Below are 16,614 nucleotides of genomic sequence, written 5' to 3'. Positions count from 1 at the left end.
TTTTTCCATTTTTTTAAAACTAATAGCTGGCATCTCTTCCTGGAACACACAGACAACATTTTCAGATTCTACCCCATGAAAAACTGAAATCTGCCTTGAATAAGACATGAAGGGGAGGAAATGTTTATGTAATTTGTTTCCCATCTAAAAGAAAGCAAGCATAGTCCTCAAAAATTGAACTGAATCAATTCTGGTTACCTTGTGTCTCAATTTTAAGAGCAGGCCTTTCTTTACCTACACAGAAATAACAAGTTGTGGAAACAGCTTTTCTTTTTAGCTTTCAAATGCCCTCCACTACCACAGTCACTAAATGAGCTGTTTAAACCAAAGGAAATAGGTTGCAGGTGCAGAGTGTCATCAAAAGTTCATTTATCACTACACTTCAAACTCCAAGTGCTTAGCTAAAGGCTCCCATCATATCAGAGTTTCTGCTCTACAGCTACTGCAACATAATCACGTTCTCTACTTTCCAGTTTTCTGAACGTGGAACCTGATATTTTTAAAAGGATGACTGGTGAGAGGGGTAGAAAAACTATGCTGGAAAAACTATGAGGACTACAGAAGCGACCATAAAGATTCAAGGCTCTGTTATTTCTCTTTAATATAACCTAAAGTGAGAAACCCAAGTTATAAATCTTATTTTCAGGGGTATTCCAATGCATTAGGAGATATTTATTTCCACTTGATTATTTTACAGCAGAAATAGGCAAAGGAAACAAGATGAACATCTAAGACTATTTACAATCTCATAATTTATTCCTGAATGATTCAGCTGTAATGCTATGAAATATTTTGAAATTTCTTGGCTGCCAGTTTTATATATGTTGAGACAATTTTTTTAACGTTATGATAATTCTTACTAGAGTCAAAATTGAATCAATACATCTATTAAAATTTATTATCAATTTTACATGAATGACTAATACCAGCATGGAAGCTGCAGCCACTCCAGCTGATTTAGCAGTTTGCTCTCACACAAAGAGCCCAGAGCAGCAGCTGCACCATTCTCTCCTGTCCCGATCTCCCAAATACTTCAAGCCTGTGCTAGACAAAACCACATGTGGGAATGAGAGCACTGTGCAGGTATCCAGCAGAGAGCCAGGCTCACTCTCCTCTGAGCAAGTTCAGCTTTACCCGAGTGCACAGCAGCCCCAGCAGTTTCTGAAACTGCAATATCCAAATACATTTAATCTGTTTGAGTTTCCAAGCATTGTAGTGACATTATTCTGCAAGTTTTAAAGTGCACCACATTATTTTTGAACTAGCAATTATATTATTTCCTGTACTCCAGTCTCCAGCAGACCAGGGAAAATTTGCTCATTTTCCTGTGGTCACAACTGCGACCTGTGATCACCTTTTACTTGATCCTCTCAGATGTAAAAAGGCTCCGACAGCGAAAGCCTGGAGCCTTCTGCTTTCATTAATGGGCTGTGTAATACTAAACACGGCCCATAAGTGGGAAAGCTGCATGACAAGTAGCTCTAATACCAGAAGAAAGAAAAATTGTGGATAACCTATTCTGAAAATTAGCAAACAACATGAGATACTTAACTTCACAGGCCACTCTCAAAACTAAGTAGCTGCTCCAACAGATCAAGATACTCCTAAAGAAAGGGGTTTAATAAAATTGAGAATTAAGTAACAGCTTGTAACAGGAATGCTTTCCTTCTCCTGATGTCGTACTAAATACCCCAAATTTGTTGGATACAATGTAAGTTCAACCTGGTTTCCTAAGTACATGTTTGTGCCTCTGCCAGTTAAGCAGGGCAGTAGTCTCTGCTCAAGAAAGGATCTACAACCAGAGAAACAGTTCAGCATTAGATTTTCACAACAAGAGACTTTGGATTATGAGTTCCTTGAGATGAAAATATAAACCAAGACACTTTCTGTCACTGCAGTCACTATGACAAATAGTGGAATCCTGTTGCACTTCACAGTAAGACAGCTACCCTGATAGAGAAACTGCAATTTTCCTTTGCAAGTGAAAGGCATAAGCACAGACAAGTAAAACAAGGAGGTAATTTGCTAATACCAAGCATGATATGCTAAAAAAACCTCCACAAAAACAAAACATCTAACTTTGCTACTATGAAAAGTCTACAGTTAAGGTCATGCCCAGTTTTGTTCCATAACAGAGTGTTTTATGAACTACGTGCACATCTCATGTACAAGGATAATTCTGGGGGGATTAAGTGCAAGGGAAAACTGCAGTGATCTACAGGGAAGAAACATCTTGTGACTCTTGGTGCACAAAGATGCCTGACAACCTTAGCCTGTGCCTTTTTGAAGTACCAATCTCCCCAAGTAATTTGATCTGAATGTAACTAAACCCATTGGGATGGCAGGATCTGGGAAATCACGTACCTGTAGTTAGCAAAGTGCTGAACACAGCACCTCGTAGTGTATATACACACTGTAAGAATACCTGGCAGTGATGGGGAAGAGGCAGGAAGGACTTAAGAAAGAGCCTGAGCCTACAGCATGAGGAACTGAACAAGTGTCCCTGACCAAATGACACCAGCTTCAGACCTAGATATAACAGACCAGTCACAAACCTAGAAATGACACAAATCTGCATTAACTCCTGAGCCTGCAAACACTTCACAGATGCTTAGAAGAAAGCCCTTCTGAAGACCGTATCTTTCCTGAACCAAAAACTAGTGGCAAACTTATTTGTCCAGCCTCTGGAGCTACTATGATAAAAATTACAATTATACTTGTTTGTAGTCCATGTACTACAATAATTTTTAAATACCTTAGTACTGGGGGAAAACAATTGAAGTCAGGCCATGTTTGACTCTGGTTACCTATGGAGCTAATTGCCAAAGACTAATTCCAAAGCTCTGTTGAAATTAAAATGTTAATACATGCAAAAAGACAATATAAAAATTTATCTTAAAAAAAAAAAATCACACACTATCAAATTCCCTTTGGAATTCAAGTTTTCTTACTCTGGATTAGAATCTGACCATGAGGCTCCTGTGCTAGGGTGAATGGATGGGGTATTTACAAAAAGGGAGAAAAAACACAAAAACTTAAATTAAAACCAAACAAATCCTGCCCTTAATAAATGAGGTTCACATCTGTTTTGAACACTGTTTCATGCTATTGTGAAATACAGCTACAGGGGACTTATTTCACAGAACAATGCTCCACAGCTCGTTCCCTACAAAGGAAACCATTTAAAAATACACCCTAACTTCAGTACACAAAGCCTTAGCAAAGCTCTGATCCCTCAGAAACGTGGCCGTGGTGTCAGCATTGTTTCACATTCTCACCAAGCACACTGAGCAGCCATGGGCACAGCTCAAGCACAGATTAGCTCCTGGGAGATCCAGTGCCCCTGCTGAACTCTATCCCTGCTGTCAGTAGCCGTGTACCCAGCTTGCTGAACTGCATGCAGACCAGATTCAGCTGGTGTGCAAAGACAACACTGGCAGCTTTGAAGAAAAATCTATCAGATTCTTGAAAGAGGCAAATATTACCCAGGATGAGTGCTGCAGGAGAGGCCCACTCATGAACACAGGGAAGGAGAATTTTAACTCAGGCTATGTTCAAATGAAAATTCATGTTTTGCTGTGCACAGACAAGCTCATGTTTTTGACAGTGATGTGGAGCAAAACCATAAACTGACGATTATGCATCAGTGGACAAAAGTCACAACAACAGGGCAGGACAGGAAGGAAGGGGAAAATGTGTTAGACAGAAAGCAGTGCTTCCAGAACAACAGCTTTACACCTTCACTTGTGAAACAAGAAAATTATGCACTTGCCAGTTCAACTGCTTCTGCCTTTTGCCCAGGATTCCATTTAAGAATTAAATTACTGGGATAGCCACCTTATTGCCAGCTGCAGCCTCCATCTACTGCAAGACAAGCTATGCACTGGGGCAAATAAAATTACACTGTGCTGGGCTCTCCCAAGACCTCATGCTGACAATTAAAGCTGCCAAGCAAAGGCCATCACAAGCCAAGCTGTACTTTTTATATCTATACGATTACAACAGCCTAAAACCCAGGAAGCAGCTTCCTTTAGACACAGGTGATGCTGAATAAGCCCACTTGATGATAAAAGAAAGACACTGTTTATGACAGCTACCAAAATCCAGAGAGCAGCATATTTTAAATTAGAAGACTCAATCTACTCATAAAAACAGGTATTTCAAGGACAGCCCGCTTATGCTCCCTAATGAAGGGCAGGTGACATACACAGCTATGATAACATGACTCAGACAAAATGATGGCTCCTCTGACAGCCTTCCAGGTTTTGGAGTAGGAAGAAGGCAGGAGGATAGGAGATTGCAAAAGTGTAAAAGGCTCTTGGAAAATGCAAATGTTTTCCGCATTCACGTTCAAAGGTATCCTGGACAGCGGGAGAGATGCCCCATCTGATGGAGCAAGAAGTAACCCAAACACCTACACACTTCTAGGATGACAACTTGTGAGCATCAGAGTTAACAGCACTGACATTCAGACTCTGATTTGTGCCAGTGCTTGCTTACTGCAAAGATGGATGGAGATGACACCTACAGAGGGATTGGGCAACGCTGCAGAAGTTAATCAAGGTCACTGTTGTTATGAGTTCATCTCACTCACCTTGCACCGCATTTCTGCCACATGAACCGGCTGCCCCTGGGTGTCTGGTCACTTACACTGTGCACAGGAACACAACCTGTACCTTAATTTTTCTACTGCAGAAAGCACTCAAAGACTTTTGCTCTGTATCCCTGAGGTGCTCTGTAAATCACACTGCAAGAATCTCATCTTCAGCCAAATGCTAAAACCCAAGTGCTGAGGGGAAACACCAGCAAGGAAAGTTAACTCTGATCCACACATCAAAGGGTTTGCTGTGCACTAGCAGCATTACCACAGATACAGCACATTTTAACAGCCTCAGTGACATTCCCGGTCCTCAAAAGAAAAGCAGGCTGCCTTTTATTCCCCATCTGGTGGTCATTAACTCTAGAGAACAAACCTCAGAGTACGTCACTAGCTCTCCTTCATCCCTCCATTTTGTACATGCTGCTTGTGTTGCAATGATTCATCCCCTTCACATGGATCTCCAAAGAGCTCCAGCTTCCCGTTTCCCAAAAGGCTGCATTAAACTGGAGAGTGCTCGTCTGACTTGTAAGGTGCCTTCCTAAGGCAAGTTTAAACCAGTACCTGCCCATCCCAGCTATTTTATCTTTCCAAAAACTGATCTTACTCACACATTCACCTGCACTCACAAACTGGGAGAAGACATAATTTGCTCTTCCTATTGCTCCAGGCCCAGTTAGGAGACACTCCTAACTCCAGTTAGGAGACAAGGTGGCCTGTATGGTGCAAGAGACTGACGTACCTGATACCAGAACCCTGCACACAAACCAGGAAGACACTGTCTCCCTATTGCAAATCCAGTGATTTCACTAACTGCAGAACCTTCCACACAACATTTCTAATTTATATTGCATCATAAGTATTCGCAAAATAATACAGCACCACAGAAAAAAATGCCCACCTTAGCTCCTGAGATGAGATTTGCATATAACAATATGCTAGAACTAGAGAAGCTCTTTTTTATTTTTTTCTATGTGCTGCCCTTTGATAAGCACCTCAGTCTTAAGCTGGAGAAGGAATTAAAAGTCAGAAGCAAGTGTCCAAGATGGAACTGACTCTCCGTCCTAGCCAGACAGCTTTACATCTATTTCTGTGCTGGAAAAAATCACTCCACGATGTTCTGGTTTCTCCAGCTCTGAGAAGAGCATAGTACTCCCTCTTTCCCCATTGTGTTGCCTATTTAAACAATATGGCCTGAGGACAAGATAACAATGTACAGCACAAATGACCTTAAACCCAGACACAGCATCCATGAGTAACAAAATGTCCCTCCCTGGTGCTTCCTGCCTTCAGCTTCAAAAAGAGTCTCTCTTCACATTCAACCTTTCACCCTCATGTCCTGAGCAGAGCACCAAGCACTCCAGACAAGCTGACAGCTGGCAAGGCAGCACTGCACCAAAGCAGAAGCTGGAATAAGAATTGCCAACTTATCAGCTACTCATCTCCCTAAGGACAGCACAAACTCCATCCACTCGCATCTGCTGCAGAGCAGCTGAAGGAAGACAGCCTTCCACCTGGTTATCAGGCCTCCAAAGACACTGTATGTAACAGGGGGTGGGTCTCCTGCTACTAACTGTACTTTTCTCCTCCTAAAACTCTGCTTACAAGTTGTACTTAAACCCTAACTGCAGAAATCTCTGCCTTTTATTTAGAAGATCACCACGTTTCTCAACTCTACCTCCAGCTACTGAAAAATCTGCAACAGACACTATAGTTTAAAGGGGGAAAAAACGCTGAAGCGTCTTCTTTCCTAAAAGGTCTTTATAAGCCACCTCTGCAAAACAAGAAAGTGCAACCTCAGAGGAAGAGGAGCAGCTGTTTTGACAAGTCTGGCCCTTGTTCAAATACCAGGATAAGCCTTGAGTAGTAAAATATTGCCATCAATAAAAAGTTCAACTAAAGTACATTGCCCTGGCCCTAAAGTACAGGTCATCTATTCCATGCTACATGCACAGGAAAAGCTGCTGCAATGTTGTTCAATTGAAAATGTGTACAGAAGTGACAAATGAAAGAAAAAATGTTCTGGATAACACTCTACAAGTTCATGCTCTCGTGTGTCAGAAGCTGTGTTAGGCAACAGAGTATGTGACAAATGCCAGGAAAAAATTAAAGAGCTATCTGCACTTGGGGATTGCTCCATCCCTAGGAATTATTTTCTTGACTTTTTAACTATGAAGCCACATCTCTGGCCAATATCTAAAAAAGCTGTTCTTAAAAATTCTTAAAAAATTATTCCCTTTAGACATTGCCACACATCTAGCCGCACCAAACTGACAAGACATTTGGATGGAAACAAGACAACTTCCAATTTCCTGCTGCATACACTGAGTAGTAGAGTGAGCCCAGCACTTCAGAAATTCCAATGCATTTGGTAAAACTTTTTTCAGGGCAGCCAAACTGTGAATTTTAGACAGAAAAGCTGTATGCAGATTATGCATGTTCAACACCAGACCTTGTATCTCATTTCTTCTTATCATTCATTCTTAAACACAGCAAAACATTCAACTACTGAGGTCCTGGACTGAGGTCCTGATTTTGCTTGCTGCAAAAATTATTAACACTATGCAAATCGATGACTGGGATTACAAAATGAGCAATAAGGAATAAAAGCCACCAGGGTCTTATTTTTAGAAAATCACTGAAAAATAGCATTATGGAAGAAAATGGACATCTTGAAAAACCAGAACTATGCCTTCATTGAGAATGTAAGAGTATTTCTCCCCCAAATAAAACTGCACTATGTGCTGAATGCTGTGTGTGTGAAAGAGACTGTCAGCTGTACACTGCAGCTGATGAGACCCAGCAGGCTCTTAGCTAGTTGTCCAAACAACTAAAACATCAGTGTGTTATCAACACTATTCTCATACTAAATCCAAAAGCACAGCATTGTACCAGCTACTATGAAGAAACTTAACTCCAGCCTGCCCAAAACCAGGACACAAGTACATCCCCACCACGGAACATGAGTTTAATGGACATGGCCAAAGATGAGTTACATAGACTGATCAAAATATTTTAGTGAAGCTACAAGTACACTCCAAGCTTTCCTGAGGCAGAAATCAATCTCTCTCCAGTGATGGAAAGATACAGGCAGCTGCAGAATTACTTTGCTGCAAAGCTGAATTCCATGAATGTCCATCTGTCTGTAACATGTCTATGCTGGGCAGAATTATGAAGGAAAATCTCCATCTTTTGGAGGGCACCATGAGGGCTCAGCATTCTGCAATACTAATAGAGAAGAAAGCCATTGTCTTGCTAACACTCCCTAAAAAGCTCCTTCTCTGACGAAGGTATAAGATAAAAATACATACAGGGACACCCACACAGCTCACAACTGCACAAAGCATATGGCAAGCTTGTGAACATGAACAAATACACTCACGTCAAAAATATCAATAAGGAATCCAAAAACCTCTACTGATCGGAAGCTCTGTGGGAAGCAACTTTTGTCTCTTTGAGACTGACAGGAGCCTCCAATTAAAACCATTTCCCAACAGTGTGATGCTGTCCCTCTTTAACCTGCCATCATCCCAATTTCAGAAGTTAACACCGTCAAACTTAGAAAGGGGTTGAAGTACTCCAGGTGGAGATGCAGGGTGTTTCTCTTGAGGAGACACTGTCTGCCAAGGCTGAGTGACAAGCACCTACACTAACTTTCCTGCTGTGCCTCCAGTGAGCCTGCACTGCCCCCATCCCATCAAGATAAGCACTTCAGACATTTTCCAGCCCCCGCCTCCAAAGCCTCCCAAGACAGGAGTAAGGCATGCTCACTGCTGCCCGTCCTTGGGACTCCTTCATACTGGGAACAGGCAGATCCCAAGCCCAGAGCAGCTGTCAGTGCAAGTCATTCTTCCAAACTGAACTACTGCTGCAACCACCTTCGAGAGAAACTGTTCAGACTCAAGCAACAGCCATGAAACACGGTGAACTTCCCCAGGGTGAAGCAGCAGTAGGGCGTATTTATTCTAGCAGAGAAACAGGCCTTGAGATGATGGAAAACATCACCAGAACTCTCTGACAACACTAGAAAATTTGTGAGGCAATTCTTACTTGAACCGCTGTCCTTCTCCTACTCATCGTCCCTCATTACAGAACTCCATCTCTATCATTAGTATTAATAGAGAACTAATTGCCAAGGTCTCCCACGTCTCCAAAAGCATCAAGTCTGATCTCCACTAGTTGGAGGATCTCCCAGATTATTGTTTGTTGCAAGGACTGGCACAAAACTGTATTTCCTGCCACCGCTCCTGCTGACACAGACAGGGATTTAAAAAAAATCCTAATTTTTTCTCAAAGAAGTCAGAGAATCATTGATGCTAAGTACATGTTACAAAAGAACAAATTTCAGGAAGATTAACTACTGCTCCACATTCTCCACTTTCATTCTCAACTCTGGAGTTCTCACTTGTTCATCAGCTGAGCAGCTACAGAAGTCAAATTTAGAAACCAAATTTCCACTTGAAAACATGCAGGTATGCTCATACTTCTGAAGCCAAAACCAATTTTTAAATCCTCCTTATACCATGCAGGTCACAAGAATCCAAAATTAACTTCACCCTTTCTTTTCACATCACCTTCCAGAAGTCCTAAGTCTCGCTGTGACACCGCAAGATATTACAGCAGTTGACTAAGATCAGAAGTTTAAAAAGCAAGCATTCAAGATGAAAATATTTCCAACTGTAAACCTCATTAAATCCACTGGAACTATTTAGCATTTATGTCAGCCAGGACATTTTGAACAAACGCTGTGCTAAAAATACTGTAGTCTCATACACACCGGGAAACCACTACGACAACGTGTGCAGCTGAGCTAGGAAATAGCAGGAGCCTGCAGCAGAAAAGGCTCTCTCTGCTCTGCCTGGAACAGCACTTCCACGCTGTAGTAATTCCAGTGTTCAACCACTGATGGACAGTGGAAGCCACCAGAGCACACACAGAGGAACTCGCTGGAGCAGGCAGCTACTGGCAGAGTAAGGACAACAGTAACTGGGAACACTGTTTAAAAGGAGTAATCCCAGTGCAGCTAGGAACTGGGTTTTAAATTTATTTTCTACTGTTTTTTTTCAGAGAACAGCAGCAAACTCGCTGCTGAAACCACAGCAAACCCATGTTCTTCTCTCATTCCCTGACCAGGAGGAACCATTCTAAAATCTAAAGATGATCCACATTTGAATGCTGACAGAGCTGAACAGCTCAGAACAGAGAGTCCTGCAGGGAGAATGTACAGGCAGATGTGTCATATGCTCTCTCAAAAGGGACAGTCCCAGGACAGCAATGTAATAAACACTGATTTCAACATAGACCATCTTCTCTCAGATTTAGAAAGCTAAGGCACAGACCTTCAAAAACCCAGGCAGAAGCAGAATACATAACACTAAATAGATCTTGCTCCCATGTTTTGGAGTGTGAGGTATTCTATAAAATGGGGAGCAGTATCTATAAAACTGGAAGCCACAAAATCAATTAAATTTAATAAGCCAATAAATATTTGTGAATGCTCTACATGATCTACAATGATATGAGAAACTGTATCAGCACAACCAGCTCAAGTGGACTTGAAAGAGAAACTGTCCCATCTTGAAAAGCCACAGGAAAAAAAAATCTGCAATGATTTCCTAGGTGAAACTGTATTTCTTTTAAATAGTCACTGTGACATTAAAGCCCATCCCTGCAGTCCAGTAACAAAAAAGCAGATACACTGTCAGTGCTCCACTGATTTTAGCAGAACTACAGCAATTTACAACACCAGGAAGAATCTGACCTGGAGCCTCCCCCTAACAGGGCAGTGGCTTGTGCTATTTCAGCAGGTATTACTTTAACAGGAATCCAGAGAAATCATTAACAGAGGAATTTGAGTCAATGAGATGTTAAGTACTTGCTATAATTACATATTATTGCACTTTCTGCTGACAGTGCAGCTCAGGAGGTTGGAATTCAATGAACTATCTAACGAATATCTGAAGTCACAGTTGTAAATGAAATTAAATCTGATTTGTGCCTGATCACACCTATGAGCTGTGTGTCTAATTTACATGAAGCCATGTAAAAAAGCACACTTCTACACAGGTCCCCTGGCTCAAAATTTTTCATGTTTCACAAAGTAAACAAAGAAGCCCTGATAACACGTTAATAACAGAGAGTGCTTAACACTGGAGCGAAAGAAGAAACATCTTAAGAAAACCTGCTAGGAGAAAGAAACACACGGGCCATTAACCCCCGAAACACATCTTCCAGCACATTTAAGTAATTCTGCTGAGTTTTAACAAAAACAACAGTCGGCTGCAGCTCCCAGAAACACACTCAACTCCCCACTCCCACCAGACACCCATTAAGTTTTAACCTAAATGCTGAATGTGTCAGAACAATTAACACAACAGACCTCAAGGTCTTTAGCAAAGCCCTTCTGAGGCTTCTGCTGGGGAAAATAAACGCAACCAACTTATGCAGCACATGATAGTGAAGAACAGCTTACCAACAATATGTTTATTTACATTTCTGAGAAGTGTCATGAATGATAAATTTACTTCAGAGTATTCTCACCTATCACAATCTGAAAATTCCCATAGTGAAGCTACACTGTCATATCCTAACAAGCCCTGTGAGAGATTGCTGTAAACATATTGAAAATCAATGCAAAAACAAAATTAAGAAATTTTGCAGAGATAGGCGTCTTATGTAAAATATTTCTGAAAATAAAAAAATAAAAATAAATAAAATAAAATTCTAAGTGGTTGCAGACTTAAAACTACCCAAGTATTGTTCTGAGACTGTGGGCAGCACTTCCCACAGTGCAGGCTCACCACCAGCACGGCAGTCTGGAGCAAAGGCAGGGAGCCATGCAAGGAAGGAACAAGCTACATTCTTCTGGATTCTCATCTCCACGTATCACAGAAAAGGCAAAGGAAATTTTCAGCAGAGATATCAATCTGCACCTAAATACTATTAATTACCTTTTGTACTTTGGATCCCTTGCCAAACGTTTGACATTTAAAGCATTCCCGAGACTCGTTCCCAGGGAACCTAAAAGACAGTTTCTCCCTGACATGTCACACACACACAGAGCACAGGCAGTGCCTTCACGCTTCCTAAATCCGTGCAGTTTGTTTAGCACAGTGGCTCTAACAGCAGTGCTAAGGTACACACAGCCCTATGCCAGAAGTGGCCCTGCTCTCCTTCAAAAACTCTCACCCATCCAGAAGGCGCCAGCAAAGGCAGCAGCAAGGAAGCACAAATCTGGTCTCCAACAGACTGTTTCACAACCACTGAGAAATCCTAAAGATCTCTGCTATGTTGCTCTACAGTTTGTTAGCATTTAAATCACCCACACCTCTTATTGCACAGCTCTGTCATCCATGAAACATGAATTTAATGCAAAACACAAAACGTGCTGAAACTCCTTAACTTGTAAGGCATTTGGTTCAGCACTCCTGTTATTTAATTTGAATTTCCCTCTTGCTCATTCCTTCGTGTTGCCAGCCTGATAAATACACAGATGCCCCATGAGTGCTTGGGCCAACAAAAAAAAACCTGCCAGTTCCTGATAAGATGCTGCAGCAGTAAGGGCTTCAGTTTTTTTCTCCAAAAGAATACTCACAGTTAAAGCAAGCCCCTCCTTCAAACATGTTTGAATTCCAGAAGCCACCTCTGTGAGGCTGGACAAATTCACACTTGACTCCTGTTAACGCACTTGTAATGGCTACTCCAGTGATACTTGACCTCAAATTGCATCTTAACATTACTGGCCAAATCAACTGGAAGCAAAAGGCACTGCTTGGGGTGATGTCCTCAGTCTCCACACTGAGCAGTTCTGGATTTTACACAAGTTCTGATCACAGGCTGCTGAGCAGCCAAGGCACTAATAGCAGTTAGTAGAATTTAGTAGTTTTGGAATGCAATTTGATTATTTTGCAAACAAAAGTAATTTTTATCTACTGCATTCTGCAAACACAATGGGAGAGCTCAAAGTCAAGATAAATTGCTTTTAGTCTCATTGCCCTTAGTAGTAAGAGGTTGTTACATCCAACCTGAGTACACAAAGCTCTTAAAGGCAAAACTCAATAGAATCCAAATCTGTGGAGGTGGGGACATTTTCAGCATCCAAGCTGTAGTTGGAAACAATAATTTTGGACTCCATTTCCCTTCTGAATGCTGAGGACTGCAAGGATGTTACTTGCAGAAAAGGCTAGCTGTTTCAGCACAATACTGCTCTCAGCATGGTCTGCAAACAGGCACTGCTAGGAGTGAACATGGAAAATTCTTTGCAATGCGTACAGATACTAAAAATACAGCTAAGGTGAAAAAAAAAACCCACTACGGCCAAACGGGGGGAGAACCTGGATATTGAAATTCAATGCAATTACTCAAGTTGGAATTTGCCCAGGACACTCTTGCTTAGAGTGATCTGGCTATTTAATGACAAGAAATAGCCAGGAACACGTATTTACTGCTGGCACCCCCTCTCATACCCAACACTACCCTGCTATCAATGAAAAGGGTGTGTAAGCAGACCCAGGCTCCAGCTACAACCAGGCTGCGCCGTGGTGACCTGCAATGGGCAGATCCACCCAACCCATTGCAGCTGCAACAACTGGTGTGACCACAACCCGAGGTAGCGTGTCCACTGACCCAGATAGGAACATTAATAACAACAGGAAGCTTCAAAGTGCTTAAGCTGCCCTATTACTGATACACTAGCCAAAAGTCACCCAAAACACTCTTTACTAACAAGAATGTTTACTGCTGCTACACTCGACACTTAGAATGAGTCAGTACCAGCCCCCAGAAAAACTTCCCTTCCCCCAAATGTGAAGTACAGGAGGCCTAAAAGGAGAGTTTGGCTCTACCGTTTAGTGCTGCCGACAATAATCAAAGTACAAACCAATTCCACTAAATAGGATCAAAAAACAAGAAAATAAGAGCAAGAGCCTGAGTGCTCTGCCTGAAGGGGAACCGCTGTTCTCGCATCCGCGCGTGACAATTCCCGACGCACCAGTGCAAAGAGCTCCTGTGCAGAGGAAACAAGGCTCAGAGCAAGAGAGGTGACAGATTTTCAGGGAGATCAGGGGTGGTGACAAGGTCAGAGAGCCCACTGTCTATTCAGCATTATTCCCTTAGCAAGAATAACAGGGTTACACGTACCTTCCAGTGCTGAAAAGGGTTTTGGGGGTTAGGGGTTTCTGATCAATGACAATGATGTTACACGACTGCCACAAATAATTACAGCAGGAGGGAAAGGGTGCTGATGCCTACACTGGTATGGATTTGTTGGGTGTGCTTGATTTACCAGGAATTTGGTTTTTCCATCAAGGTGTCTGAGTTTCTGTATTGAATTCCTTCAACACATGGTAGAAATAAAAACCACAGGAGTTTTAAGAGCTGTATGACTAAAGCTCTTAGAAGAATAAAACAGCACATGGTCACAATAGAGGAGAAAAACCCCTCTGAAAGGTTCACTGGAAGATGGAGTCAAAAGGTCAAATATACATCACTTCCTCTATGTACAACAGTACTAAACAACTAAAGCTTACCAGGGACTATTTTTCCCTAAATAAAGATGATCCTCAGATGAAACAAGTATTTTCCAGTGCAAGAAGGCTACGAGCATTCCTATATAAACTTATATTTAAATTGCTTCAAGAGTTACACCCATACTTCTTGGGAAATCCACTGCACTCTTTTTTCCTGATAACAATTATTCATAGAGGCCCACTATAAATTCAGAATGGAAATGAAGAGTTCAAAATGTGCATATTTGATACTGTCTGCTCCTGCTGCACACACACAATCACATTCCAATGAACTGACAGAACGAAAGGTGCTCGCAAGCGTAGATCTGTAAATATTTACATCCAGTAGCCTACAAAGCAACCAGGCACGTGGACATCATCCAGAAAAGCATTCTAAAAATTAGTGTAACTATAAGTCAAGCAGATATTTTCAACCATCTTTTTTGTCCTCTACCAACTCAGCAGTCAGGGGACAGCTCAGAGCTCCTCACACATCCCAAACAGTGACAGTAATACAAACACTCAAAGGTTGGTGGTATACCCTCAACTCCCCTTCACCCTACTTAAGCCCTTCAATTTGACACCTATCAAATGAGACAGGCTTGCAATCAGCTGGCTTCCTATAAAAATTAATAAATTATCAGAAAAAGTTAGCAGTCAACAGGCTGATTAGAAAATATTGTATGTCTGTATATATATATATATAAAAATATACATATAGACAGATATGCATATTTATTAATACATAAATATATACATATACAAATATATATATATATTTATATAAATATATATATTAAATTAAAGGACTCCTGTAAATGTTTCTGAACAAAATTAAGTTAGCTTGCAAAGTCCCTAAAGTGATGCTGTCTACCTTTCTGAAATTGTCTACACTATGGTGTGTTGGGTTTTTTTAAAGTAGGTTTTTATTTTAATTTTAAAAAACCCATCTAACAAGGTAAAGTCACATCATTTAAATAGCCAGGAAGAAAGTAAGACTGATCTTAAAATGGATGCAGCAGCTTCTTTTAAAGAGCAACATGTTGCAATCACCTTTCATTTTAGGGGAAGGGAGGGATTCCCTCAAAGGAACAGAGACGGGGAGCAGTGGGGGGAGGGAGCCTGCAATTAAAAAAAAAAAAAAAAAAAAAAAAAAAAGGCGACTTGGGATTTTTTTTTTTTTTTTTTTTTAGCTAAAAACTTTGCTTTCCCCTCGGTTACAAGGGGCTGGTGCCGGGGATGGCGGCCCGGTGCCTCTGCAGAGGCGGCTCGGCGGCAGCTCGGGGAGGAGGAGAAGGAGAGAAAAGCCACAGAGAGAGAGAGAGAAAAAGAAAATGGCGCAGAGACTAAGTCCCGACCGTCGACAAGGCGACTTTCCAGGGAGGAATCGGGGCCCAAAGGCGACCCCGGCAGAGCCGCTGCGCTCGGATCGGGGGCCTGCGGTGCCCCCACTCGGGGCGGCGGGGGTCGGGGGGGGCCGATCCCGGCGGGAAAGGGGCGCTTTTGGCAGCTCGATGGGAACAATGGGGCCGGTGAGCGCGGAGCCGGGACTTAGTCTCTGGGACGCCATGTCTGCGCGAGGGGCGCGCCGGGGCCGCACTCACCGTTCGCTCGGAAATCCGCCTCGATCTGCGGGGAGAGCACACAGGGACACACCGTCAGCACGCCCGGCTCCGCGGCGCTCCGGGGGACCCCCACCCCCGCCCTCACCCTCATTTTTAGGGGGATTATATACTAAATGAGAAAAGCCCGGCGCGATGCGGAAGGTGATGGGGGAACCGGTGAAGCGCCCCCCGGCCCTCACACAGCTCACGAGGGGACCCCTCCCGAGCCCCCCAAAGGGGAGCGAGCCGGGGGAGCGCGGCAGGCGCCCCCACCCCTTCTCCGCCCAGCCCGGGGGTCACACGCGGGTCCCCGCTCCCACCGCCCCCCAGTCCACCGCGGGGGGACAGCTGGGCTGACAGGGCTCTGCCCGGACTTATGGGGGCGGCCGCAGGACACGGTCCCCCCGCTGGGGTTGCGGGGGGTGGCGAGGCGGCCAGCCCAGGGCCGGCACGGGGAGATGCGAGCACCGCGGCAGGGGTCCCCCGGGAGTGCGCCCCGCGGGCGGGCACGGGGCGCTCACCTGGGAATCGTTGTGCAGCTGGTCTCCGCTCATGCCGGAGGCGCGGACGGCCGGGCGGAGCGGGAGGAGCGGCGGGCAGAGGAGCGCCGGGCGGAGCGGGACGCGGGGAGCGCAGCGCGGTTGTGTAACAGACTAAGTCCTGGTTTCGGCGCTCTGCGCAGGCGCGGCGCCTTTTAAAGCGGCGGGGGAGAGGACTGACGGGCAGGAGGCGGGAAGCGGCCGCGCGCGTATTTGCATCCGAGCCACGCCCCCAGAGCCGGCATGATTTACATGCCGGCCACGCCCCTCCGGCGTGACCGCTCCGACCCGCTGCCCCCCCCACCGCGCGCTACGCCTGCTCGCTGTTTTACATATCCGGTCCCGCCTTTTCCTCTCCCTCACCCAAT

The 16,614-nt window shown here is 43.6% G+C and overlaps 1 protein-coding gene across 1 annotated transcript in view; it reads right to left on the bottom strand.

The window, feature by feature from the left end:
* The window catches only part of TOP1 (DNA topoisomerase I), a 66,074-nt gene extending 49,674 nt beyond the window's left edge, over positions 1-16,400 (bottom strand). Inside the window, exons 1-2 of the mRNA XM_038158678.1 lie at positions 16,229-16,400; positions 15,708-15,732 (exon numbers count right to left, since the gene is read on the bottom strand). Of these exons, the coding sequence (XP_038014606.1) occupies positions 15,708-15,732; positions 16,229-16,261 (58 nt within the window). The 5' untranslated portion in view covers positions 16,262-16,400. The remainder of the gene's footprint in view (positions 1-15,707; positions 15,733-16,228) is intronic.
* Positions 16,401-16,614: the final 214 nt, after the last annotated feature.

Source organism: Motacilla alba, chromosome 20 (genome assembly GCF_015832195.1).
Source record: "Motacilla alba alba isolate MOTALB_02 chromosome 20, Motacilla_alba_V1.0_pri, whole genome shotgun sequence".
Classification (NCBI taxonomy): domain Eukaryota; kingdom Metazoa; phylum Chordata; class Aves; order Passeriformes; family Motacillidae; genus Motacilla; species Motacilla alba.
This window is presented reverse-complemented; position numbering and strand designations above follow the sequence as displayed.